The 12,291-nt window shown below is 48.0% G+C and overlaps 1 protein-coding gene across 3 annotated transcripts in view; it reads right to left on the reverse strand.

Annotated features, from left to right (window-relative positions):
- Window positions 1-610: 610 nt before the first annotated feature.
- The window catches only part of UBE4A (ubiquitination factor E4A), a 42,805-nt gene continuing 31,124 nt past the window's right edge, over window positions 611-12,291 (reverse strand). For all 3 annotated transcript variants that reach the window (XM_088455988.1, XM_088455987.1, XM_088455986.1), the window contains 7 exons: window positions 7,635-7,735; window positions 7,435-7,548; window positions 6,851-7,025; window positions 5,848-6,028; window positions 5,572-5,719; window positions 2,399-2,556; window positions 611-1,458 (listed from right to left, as the gene is read on the reverse strand). In XM_088455988.1, coding sequence (XP_088312114.1) covers window positions 1,320-1,458; window positions 2,399-2,556; window positions 5,572-5,719; window positions 5,848-6,028; window positions 6,851-7,025; window positions 7,435-7,548; window positions 7,635-7,735 — 1,016 coding nt within the window. In that variant the 3' untranslated portion in view covers window positions 611-1,319. The remainder of the gene's footprint in view (window positions 1,459-2,398; window positions 2,557-5,571; window positions 5,720-5,847; window positions 6,029-6,850; window positions 7,026-7,434; window positions 7,549-7,634; window positions 7,736-12,291) is intronic.

Genomic DNA, 12,291 nt, shown 5'->3' on the forward strand with positions numbered 1-12,291 from the left:
ACCCAAAGTGCCCTTTCCGGGCTTTGCAGAACTATGACCGCTCGGCCACTAGCTTTTCACACTCTTTCGTCACAATTTTAAATCGCCCGCTCTCTGTCCTGATCTGATGACCATCAAACTCCGCCTACAATAGGCGGTTCAAAAGAAAAAACCTGGGCAGTAACAGTGCAGCTGCTTGGATGTTACTGACAGCCGGGCAGCAGCCACTCTGATGGGAGTTACTGCAGAGCAAATTCCTCCTGTACGCACAGCCCGCCTCTGGTAGCGTTGTGCCTGGCGGAGAAGGAGCCGGGCGCACCGCTACTATTATACATTGCACCGGCCGCCTGCCTGTCAAAAAGTTTGACAGGTGCAACGGCAGCAACTATGGACACAACAGTAGCAGCAGTCGGGGAGAGCGCCTCTCCAGCCTGGCGCCTCCCTGCAATACATCCCTTTACTGAGTGTGTTGCGCTGGTTCTGGCTGTAAGAACTAAGGGGTTTGAGGTTACCATAAGGTTAAAGAAGGGGCAGACTAGATGGGCCAAGTGGTTCTTATCGGCCGTCAAATTCTGTGTTTCTAATGTCTATAAGCTTTAAGTAACAGTCAAATTGTAATATTGCAAACGTGTAAACGAAAATTTTAGAATTTATTAACCAGGATTATTATACATATACAGTTCGGTAGTCAGAATCTACCTTACAACAGGTTATGCATTTAGACGTTTCGTCCTGCTTCCACATTTTCACTCTCCCTCTCCATGTACATATATATATTTTGTCTAATATATATTTTGTCTAATATACAGGCTCAGTTTTAATTGCCATTATGGTTGCAAACCATGCTATGGAACCAAACCCTTGCTAGTTGTTGGAACTACAAATCCCAGCAAGACCCAGGTCTGTAGTTTAACAACTAAAAAGTCAAAAGGTTGGCTACATTCTGCTGTAAACATTTATGGCCGAAGAACGGATAAAATTAAATATTTGGGTGAATTACATTTCATTGCAAATACGTCACCAAATTAGTACCAGGACTGGATCTTGTAAAGAAGATACAAGTGAGTGTGTGGGATGGGTAACTACTAGCTCTACAAACACCCCCCAAATTATGTTAGCAGGCAAGCCACCACTCTGGCAGGTAAGTAGTTATGTGTGCCTCTTCAGTAGCTTCATCATTAGTAGCTCTTCAATCTGTGGCTATTGTGTACCAGTTCAGTTGTTGCCATGCTCTATCATACACGCCCACTGCGCAGCAGGCAATGTGGGTAATACACGGATATTCTCTACTGAAGAAGCGACGCTTACAGTAGATGTCTCATTTCAGTCTGTAAATCAATCTATAAAGATTCACGTCCTTTGTTCTCACACTGCTGCTTGCGCTCAGCCAGCCACTGCAAGATCCTTTCCTTAAGTTCACGGTTTGGCTTTAGCTGATCCATGGTCAGAGGACTGCGGTTAAAAGGGTCCGTCTGGTCACTGCAGAGAAAGGTACATATACATGGATTCATAGTATATTCAGAAATATGTCATATACGTTACAAAAATATTCTCTGCCGACTACAGTGTATGGGCACCATGATATTTTCGTTCATCCCCTCGGAGGAAATATTTCCCCGTTCCTCCCCTGTGAAGGAACAGGGGAAATGTCGGGCGACCAATTATTGAATCTATCGGACATACTGGATGTTGAGCATGTCCGACAGACCGATAATTACTGATCGACCGCAGCAATACACTGTCCAATCATCAGCCTGATCATCCGAAATATCCGTAAAATGTTATGAAATACTGGAACACCTAAATATTACTTCTTACCTAATATTACCACAGCTAATGTAAAATTCCTTTCGTTAATGCTTCATCAAGAGAAGTTCATTAAGTGTTATAGGCAGGGCTGGACTGGCACTTCTGGCAAATACCAGAAGGGCCCATGGCCTGATCGGCCGGTCTGGTCTGAAACCTGGCCTAGCAGTTTCGCCCCCCCGGCACACTGCTCGGACTGGTTCTGAGAGACGGGGGCATGCCAAAAGGCCAGGCCCCTGTGACTTGCGGCACGCACCTGTTAGATTTAACCACGCCCACTGCTGTGAGATCATGCCCCCTTTTGCCCATGCAGAGGTTAATGCCAGGGCTGATCAAGAGCCCCAGTCCCTCCCTGGTTGCGGGGATGTGTTTCAGTAAAGAACATCTCATTGACAGCTAACAAGTGCTGCCTTCACTCCAACATCTCCCATCCACCAATTATACATTTATCTTCATTTTCAAGTGCATGTGGGTCTCTAAATGGGTGTTGTTTCCCTCAGTGGTTGTAACCATATAAGGGCAAGGAAGCGACCCCAAATTAGAAATTATTTATGCCCTAGTTTTGTACAAGAAACACATGATGGAATCAGCCATCTACTCTTATAACATTTACCTAAGCAGATGTCGAGCAATGGTTGACCTGTCCACAGTAACACGGGAGGATGGTAGAATAACTGGGTCTGACATGACTGTACTCATAATAGGATCCAGGAACTCATCAGGTGCGTCAGCATAGGTCTCCTCGTCTCGCTGCTGCTGGTCTGCCAAGGACTGAGATCAGAACAGAAATCACTCATTTAGCTGTGACTATTTGGACCCCATATTAGCGACATGGGCAGATCTGTATTAGCTGACCCATAATAGTTCCGCAATTCAACCTGTGCCCATAACCTACTTCAACTTTTTTCTGGAGAATAGAGAGATAACTCTGCAACCAGGCCTGGACCTAAAGCCAAAAGCAACCTGGCCCCTGTCTCACTGTGTTACTGGATTAGAGTCAATTGCAGGAAGTTCTAGTCCTTTTTTTTGGTCTTTTTTCAAAGTAATAATGACAGGGGAAGAGGAGAAGGGGTCTGTGAGGAGTGTAGGTCTGTGGTAGCGTGGAGGAATTTACAACAAGGGCTCACTGTTTACTTTTACACATGGTTAGTGCATATCCGATTTCTACACCCCTTAAAACAACCCGTGTCTGTATTTGCAGCCTGTACAGGGAAAACATGTATTATGCCAAGTAAAGCCAAGTTACTCCCTAAAGTCAGAAAAATGTTCTTACTCATTGTGACCTCATATGCATTGTGCTCAAGAGTGAATCAGTATGATATACCGCCGGACGTAAGCCCGGCGGATGTCATATCGACGCTGGAATGCAGACTTTGAGGATCCCGGCGGAGGTGAGTGCCGACTATCACTAACCTTTTCGCCCCCCTAACCTCCCCCCCTAGTGCCTAATCCTAACCCCTCCCCCCTTTCCCGCAGCCTAAACCCACCACTCCTGGGGGGTGCCTAACTCGAACCTCCCCCCCGGGGGTGTCTAACCCTAACCCCCCCTTCCCCTAGCCTAACACTCCCGGGGGGTGCCTGACCCTAAATCGGGATTACACAGTTGGAAAGCCGGCGGTCTGCATTTAGACAGTCGGCTTCCTGAGTGCATCCCCTCAAGAGTACACATACAAATCACACTAAACTATGCTAGATGGATGTTATGTCCACAAGTGCTCATATCCAAACTATTCTCACATAGATCAGAAAAATGTGTGTCTCTTTCCTCCTGTGGGGACACTGGACACGTCATATAATCTGCAACACCCAGTGGATTTAGCAAAATCATCTTCAGTTCACTGTGTTTTGCAGAAAATATTGCTCCACATGAAACAAATGTAACAATGCATCCAAGTTGCAACATTAGATCGTAACAAACAGTAGCCAAACTTTGCAGTTCATATTGCAATAAAATTACACATCACAGTGACACCCTAACGTATCTTATCCAAGCAATTGCAGTACATACCGTAATACAACTTATGTGGGGATGTTGCCCATAGCAACCATCAGATTCTGTGTATCATTTTCTATGGTGAACCTCACAACTTGTCTGTTCTAGAAGGTTTAGTAAATATACCCCTTGGTAAAATATCTCCTTCATATAGAATCTGGACAAATCCATTAGATTAATTTGACCCATTCTCAGCCTAACTTCATTTTGTTAAACATAGGTCCTTGAGGTTGCTCTTCTGCAGCATGGACTAGGATAACCCTCTGCAAGGGTCGATAATTTACATCTAGGACTTTGATAAGGAAAACAGGCTGGAAGGGGTCAATGACTCTTCAGCAATCACTTCTAAGGTTTTTGGATGCGGGACATGTCAAAGCTCCTGATATATGTATTGGAAATCAGACCAGATCCAATGTTCTAGTCAGAGGACGGCAGTCTTTGCGGGGAAGAGTCAACAGGATGCAGTCCGACACTGCCACGCCAGTGGTTTGCCAATCACATCAAGGAGTCGTTAATGGTGCCTTGGTCAGGAGAGACACTGGAAAAGATCATGCAATGACCAGGGCTGAATGTCCCAATCATTGCAGCATAAACTGGGATGCAGATTATACAGCAGACAATCCATCCACTTCAAGAGTTTCTACACTCAGATGTCTTTCAGCAGACTGCGGGTAGGTTAGATCAGCCAGAGACTGACACGACGGCATCTCTGTTGGTACACAAGGTGGAGAGCTTTGGATCCAAGACAGAGGATCCAAAATTGTTTTTGGCAGACTCCATGTCACTCACTTGGAGCTTCTATTGGACCTACAGGTTCCCTCCAGTAACATAGCTGTCGTGGGTGCACAAGGAGGTTCATGGAGGGAGTATGTGAGTTTCTGGTAGGTCCAAACAGCCCAAGAAACTCACAGTACGCAGGTATTATTGGTATGGCAGAGGGCATATCATTACTGCTGCCTCCAAAAAAGATCTGTCTAGTCTGAACCCCTCCTTCACCAGAGTTTCACTTGGTTGGCTATGACACGGTGTGGCTGACTGCAGAATCCTTTCTTTTTAACTTTTCTGTTAGGTAGAAAGATCTCTTCCCCCACTGTAACTCAAATGCCTTTAGTTCCACCAAGCGACACATACTTTTACATCTATGCTTATATTTCTGATATTGCTTAACCTAAAGCAACTTGTATTTTACATTAGGCGGCTCGTTAATTGTAGTGTACAAGCCATGAACTCATACTAAAAGTCTATATGGATCATGAATATTGTTTTTTTTCCAATATAGGGCCCGATTCAGAGATGGATGCCAATGCGATTTGCCATCGCGCCTGCGTATAAGCCACACTGCACAGGCGCATTGCGATTACGGACGCACACAGACTATCCCATCACAAACTGACAGGTTGTCAGAGTTTGGTGGGTGGTAACGGAGAGTGGTCAGAAAATCGCAGGAATGCCTGTCCGTTTAAACGCCGATACATGGGCGTGCATAAATTAGCCACTGCGAGTGCATGTGCAGCTCTGCATGTCAGAAGAGCTCCCAAGGCCTGGCGCGAGGGCAAGATGGCCACCGATGTGCGTCGAAGTTACCGATATTTACACAGGTATGCGTCGGGTGATCTTTGCTAACAGCATATTCTCACTGCTGCCTGGCGTAGGAAATCGCAGCTGCGATCGCATTAGCGTCCATCTCTGAATCAGGCCCATAGTACATCAGTAGCACAGACAATCAGAGGATTTCCTAATGGCTTCAGCTGAAAGAGAGCTGGTTTACCAGTGACGCTATATCTCTCTCTCACCTTAATTTTCTCAGCCATGTTTGCAAAAGCCACGATCATATTCCCAGGCTTGTTAATTTTCTTTAGTACCCGCACAGTTTGAGCAAACAGTGTCGGTGAATAGGAGCGACCGTCCTTTGGCACTGATGCACAGAAGTTCTGTTCATCCCTGGAACAGAAAATATACATTTATTTATGCTTCTTCATCCCATAAAGCTGTGTGTGCCCCCTCCCTTAGCCCTGCATACTACCCTAGTAGGTGCAGGGCCCTCCGCACCTACTACGGTTCCAACTTACCCCAAATTCAAATAGATGGTGCAAATGTCCGAAACCAACTGCTGCGGCTTAAAGTCAAATTCACTAAAATCTTTCACCTTCAATGCCCCCATCTTAGGGCCCACTAAGTGCTGGAGGAAGTAGTTGAGCATGGAGATGATACGTTCTGCTAGAAATGGCTGGACAAAGAGCGAGTGTATGTCTGGGGAGAAGAAAAGAAGTGGCAAATAGCATTTACCAGTCTCAGGGTCTGGAACGTGACTTTGACGTTTGCTAATATAGAATTTGCGCATTATTTATCATTTAGATGTTGCCATCTGCAGCAGTGATCTGCTTAAGACATACAAGATCTCGTACTTGTGATCCTGGTGATCGATCATGAAACTGAAAATTAAAAGATTTGTCAAAAATAATAAAATGTAGAGTTTGACTTATTTAAAATGACAAACGATACATAATGGAGTTGCTAGAAGTGCCAGTACTCACAATATGGGATGTAGTCAGCATCCCTGCGAGCGGAATGCCGATGGTCAAAATAACCCCGTAGAGATCCCGACTCCAGAATTCGGAAGGTAAGTATCAGGGGTTAGGGGGAGAGTCAGGGGTTAGGGGGAGGGTTAGGTTCAAGCACCGGGGAGAGAGGGTTAGTGGTAGGATACTTACCTAATGTGTCAGGATTCTGACTGTCAGGATGCCGCGGTTGGTATTCCGACCACCGGGATCCCGTATCCAACCCTCACAACACATCTGTCTTTAGAATTGCTAGAGTCATAATTTATACATCTATGAGGATTATAGTTGTATGATCCTCTGCTGTGTGTAACTATATTTGACAATATTCTTATAATGCAAATACAATTCTAGTACATTAAAAGTATTCAAAGGATGTAGATAAAGAAAAGTTGGGCTTATAACCAATGCTATTAATGGTGAACACTGAAAACAGCATAAATTCATTACTGACTTTAAACATATTTTTTGTTACCACAATTGACAATTTCTCCAAGATACAATGTGTTTTTACCCGAGGTGAGGAAAGCCAAGGTGCCAATTGTCTCATTTGACATGATATTGTGGAACCTGGCTAACTGCCCAAACATGAGCAGATTGGACTCCTTCTCCCGGCGGCTGTCGGCACTCATCCCGTCCCACTCTCCTCGGTCCCTCTCTATCTGCAGAACTTTAATTTTGCTCAGGTACTGGACAATAACGGAAATAGAAATCAGTAACACAACGGACAAACTTCAGAATGTAAAGCTTTGCAGCAATGGGGATTTACTTCAGCAGATGAAAACGATTACAGTTTAGATATAATAACTAAAAAGACAACCCCACAGGAAGCAGTGTCCAGAATCTTAGAAACCAGTTTTTAATTATGTATTTTTGTTTTAGTCACTTTACACAGGACTATATTATTGTTACTATAATGTGCATTATAGAAACCATGTACAAAATAATAACTATGGCTGACAACGGACAGGTTAAGCACCTTGATTGGATGTAGGCATTCCATGAGACTTTCCTCCAAAGAAAAACTTCTGTTGCATCTCTCTCTCTCCTACTATCTCACACACAAGTTATTTGCAGTCATCCCTCCCTGCTATTTACCTGGATGGCCTCATCTAGTAGGAATACAGCATCGTTCATCAGCAAATTGAGGAATCTCAGAAAGAGTGGAGGGTTCACAGCCTCAAGGTTTGCAGCTGCGTAATCTGCCAAGCTCTATGGGAGCAGAAAACAAGCTGCTTCTATTAGGAGTAATAACTAATAATACTCATAATGAAAGGATCATTTATAGGACTGCTCACCTTTATACTCTCTCGATAGGTGTCCTGCCCCCACATGTACCTTAAGATGGGATACATGGGACGCCGATAGTTAAACTTCTGCTCAAACTGATGAGGGTCACCTGGAGATACAGTTGGAGTATTAATAACTACGGTTTGAAATGTAGGCCCAGATTTATATACTCTAGGGATGTGCAGGCTCGGATAGGTTCGAGTTTGCACGTCGAGTTCGGATTTTTCCCTCCAAAAAAACGGAACTCTGAAAGAGGCTAAACGTCATCTTGCATGGACAATCATCATCATTCCTGGACAAAAGTCCAGGAATGATGATGTTTGTCCATGCAAGATGACGTTTAGCCTCTTTCTGAGTTCCGTTTTTTTGGAGGGAAAAATCCGAACTCGGCGTGCAAACTCGAACCTATCCGAGCCTGCACATCCCTAAATTATATTCTTGTTATCAGTAGCTGGTAACCTTAAATGGTGCTCCAACCAATCAGCTCCTAACTGTCACGTGTCTTCAAAACATGCGACAGGAGCTGATTGGTTTGAGCACCATTTAAGATTAGTAACTACCGATAACAAGAAAAAATAAAAAAAATAATATATATATTATATATATATATATATATATATAATATGAGATATGGTAAGAACTTACCCTTGTTATCTCTATTTCTACGAAGTCCATAGGGTTCCACAGGATACCTTGGGGTATAGGTGTGACGTCAGTCGCAGGGCACCAAAGAGTTAAGCTTTCAGCCTCCCAGGATGCACTAGGTCCCCCTCCTATACCCCGCCCCCGAGCCAAGGCACCTCAGTTACGTACCAAGCCATAGGCCGGAGGAGGAGAAGGAAGAGAGAGAACAAAGATCTGGACACATACAAGAATCACATTCTCACCAGAGGGAGACGGAAAACCGGTGACCAGAGCAAAGCCCATCTGCAGCACAGGTGCGACAGGGCGGGAGTCCTGTGGAACCCTATGGACTTCGTAGAAATAGAGATAACAAGGGTAAGTTCTTACCATATCTCATATTTTCTACTTCAGGGTCCATAGGGTATCCACAGGATACCTTGGGGATGTCCCAAAGCAGTATCCTTTAAGGGTGGGGACGCTCCTGTGCAGAAAGGAGAATCCGCCGCCCGAAGGAAGCATCCTGAGAGGCGAAGGTGTCAAACCTGTAATACCTCACGAAGGTATGGACAGAGGACCACGTAGCAGCCTTGCAGATCTGGACTGCAGAGGCACCACGTCGAGCTGCCCACGAAGGACCCACAGACCTAGTGGAATGAGCCTTCAGAGAAGGAGGAACCGGTAGGCCTTCATGAAGATAAGCTTCAGAAATAGCCATACGGATCCAGGCTGCCAAAGTTTGCTTTGAAGCAGGCCAACCCTTTTTACGGAAGCCATAGAGGACAAACAAAGCGTCCGACTTCCTAAACGAAGAAGTGCGGTCAACATAAGTCCTTAAGGCCCGCACAACATCCAAAGAGGCCTCACCCACGGAAAGACCCGGTGAGTTAAAGGCCGGAACAACGATTTCCTCGTTAACATGAAACTGGGAAACAACTTTGGGAAGAAACTCGGGCCGAGTGCGGAGTACTGCCCTGTTCCCATGAAAAACCAAGAAAGGGGGTCTACAAGAAAGAGCCCCTAACTCAGAAACACGTCTGGCCGAAGCAATAGCCAGAAGGAAAACAGTCTGAGCTGTTAGCCATTTAAGATCCACTGATGCCAGTGGTTCAAACGGCGGTCCTTGGAGAGCCCTCAGGACCACAGCCAAATCCCAAGGCGCCACAGGTGGAACAAAGGGCGGCTGAATGCGGACAACACCTTGCATAAAGGTGCGCACATCCGGGATTGTAGCAATCCTACGGTGAAACCAGACAGACAGGGCCGAAACCTGTACCTTCAAAGAAGCAAGGCGAAGCCCATGATCTAGTCCCGCTTGCAGGAAGGCGAGAATCCGAGACAGACGAAACTCCCGCGGTGCATAACCTCTCGGTCGACACCACTGGAAGAACGTATGCCACACGCGATGGTATATCCTCGCGGAAGACGGTTTCCGAGCTCGCAACATGGTACGCACCACAGAGCTGGAAAACCCCCGGGACCTCAGCATGGCTGTCTCAACAGCCACGCCGTCAAAGACAGCCGAGTCAGGTCCGGGTGACGACAAGGACCCTGAGACAGGAGGTCCGGTCGTAGCGGCAACCGCAGAGGACTGTCCACGGACAGACCCTGAAGGTCTGAGAACCAGTGCCGTCTGGGCCACGCGGGAGCTATCAACAGGAGCGTCCCTCCTTCCTGTTTGAATTTCTGGATTACCCGTGGAAGAAGGGAGACCGGAGGGAACAGGTATGCGAACCGGAACGTCCACCGGACGGACAGAGCATCCACCAGAGACGCCCCTTCGTCTCTTGTGCGAGACCCGTACACCGGCAACTTGTTGTTGTGCCGGGACGCCATGAGGTCGATATCTGGAAGACCCCATCTGTCCACCAGTAGTTGAAAAACGTCCGGGTGCAGGGACCATTCCCCCGGATGAACGTCCTGGCGACTTAGAAAGTCCGACTCCCAATTGAGCACTCCCGGGATGAAGACCGCTGATATGGCCGGAAGATTGCACTCCGCCCAAACCAGGATCCGAGACACCTCTACGAGAGCCGCCCGGCTTCGGGTTCCTCCTTGCCTGTCTATGTAGGCCACGGTGGTAGCGTTGTCCGACTGGACCTGTACCGGGTGACCCTGGAGAAACCGATGTGCCTGCAGGAGAGCATTGAAGACCGCACGGAGTTCCAAGATATTGATTGGAAGCTCCGCTTCTGTCGGCGTCCACCTGCCCTGGAACAGATGTGGACCCGAAACTGCTCCCCAGCCCCGAAGACTGGCGTCCGTTGTCAACAGGGCCCAATTTGGAACCCAGAACGGACGTCCCTCGCTGAGGTGGGTCGTCTGTAACCACCAAGCAAGGGACAGGCAAACCTCCGGGGTGAACACAATCGTCTGGGACTTCAGAGACTGAGGCAGCCCGTTCAACTTTGACAGGATCAGGTGCTGCAGAGGTCTGGAGTGAAACTGGGCATATTCCACCATGTCGAACACCGACACCATGGAGCCCAGTAACCTCATCGCCGAGTGTAGAGACACCCGGCGGCTTTGCAGACAACTGCGCACCCTTGACTGTAAAGCAGAGATCTTTTCCTCCGTCACGAAGATCTTTTGCTGTCCCGAGTCCAATAAGGCTTCAAGATGCAGAATCCTCCGAGACGGGATTAGAGTGGACTTCTGCCAGTTGATTAGCCAGCCGTGCCGTTGCAGCAGGGCAATGGTCAGGTCCAAGTGGCGTAACAGGAGCGCTGGAGATCCCGCCACCAATAACAGGTCGTCCAAGTACGGCAACATGCGGACTCCCTGCAGCCGCAGAGAAGCCGCCATGACCGCCATCACCTTGGTGAAAACACGTGGTGCGTCGCCAGGCCAAAAGGTAACGCCCGAAACTGGAAGTGGTCGCTGCGGATTGCAAACCTGAGGAACTGTTGATGGCGCAAAAGAATAGGGACAAGCAGGTAAGCGTCCTGTATGTCCAATGACATCATGTAGTCCCCAGGTTCCAGCGCCAGAATGATGGACCGTAGGGTCTCCATCCGAAACTTCGGTACCCGCAAAGACTTGTTGAGTGCTTTGAGGTTGAGAATAGGACGATATGACCCATTGGGTTTCTGTACCAAAAAAAGATTTGAATAGAAACCCTGGCCCCTCTAGGAGAATGGAACAGGCACTATAACTCCAGCCTGGAGCATAGTGTGCAATACCTTCCGCAGCTCCGTAGCCTTGTTCCGGTCTGATGGTAGACCCGTGGTGAAGAATCGAGCCGGGGGTCTGTGCCGTAAGGAGAGGGCGTACCCGTGGGAGACCACCTCCAGAACCCAAGTGTCTGTCGTAGTGACCGACCAACACTGGGCGAACTGCAGCAGGCGGCCTCCCACCCTGGGATCCCCCAAAAGGAGGCCCGGACCGTCAGGCCGCAGGCTTGTCATCTGGCTTGGGGGCCGGACGTCTGGTACTCCATGCCTGCTTCCGGGGCTTGACCGATTTCCTAGGGCCAGCCTGACGAGGAAACGACTGTGGTTTGGGCCTGCCCTGGGCCCTAGATGACCGAAAGGACGATGGTCTAGAACCAGAAGGAGCAGCGGCCGACGGGAGACAAGCCGATTTGGCTGCCGCCAGCGTGGCCACAATCTTATCCAGATCCGGACCGAAGAGAACTTCTCCGGTAAACGGCAACGCTTCCAGACCCTTCTTGGAATCTGCGTCCGCCTTCCAGGATCGCAGCCACAAGGTGCGACGAGCAGCTACCGCTGCTGAAGAAATTCTAGACAACAGAGTACTAATGTCCAGAGCCGCCTCGTTGATGTAGGTGGCCGAATCACGGAGATTGCCAATCAACTCCGCCTGTTCGGCCGGACAGTCGGAATCAAAAGAAGCCTCTAATGAATCCGCCCAGCGCTCCATCGCTCTGGCAACCCAGCAAATGGCCATAGCCGGCCGTGCTGCCCCCCCCCCGCAAGGGAATAAGCGGACTTCAGGCAGATTTCCACCTTGCGGTCCGTAGCATCCTTAAGGGAGGACATGGATGGCATCGGCAATGTGGCACTACGGACAAGACGGGTCACG

Source organism: Taudactylus pleione, unplaced genomic scaffold (genome assembly GCF_031769625.1).
Source record: "Taudactylus pleione unplaced genomic scaffold, aTauple2 ptg000683l, whole genome shotgun sequence".
Classification (NCBI taxonomy): domain Eukaryota; kingdom Metazoa; phylum Chordata; class Amphibia; order Anura; family Myobatrachidae; genus Taudactylus; species Taudactylus pleione.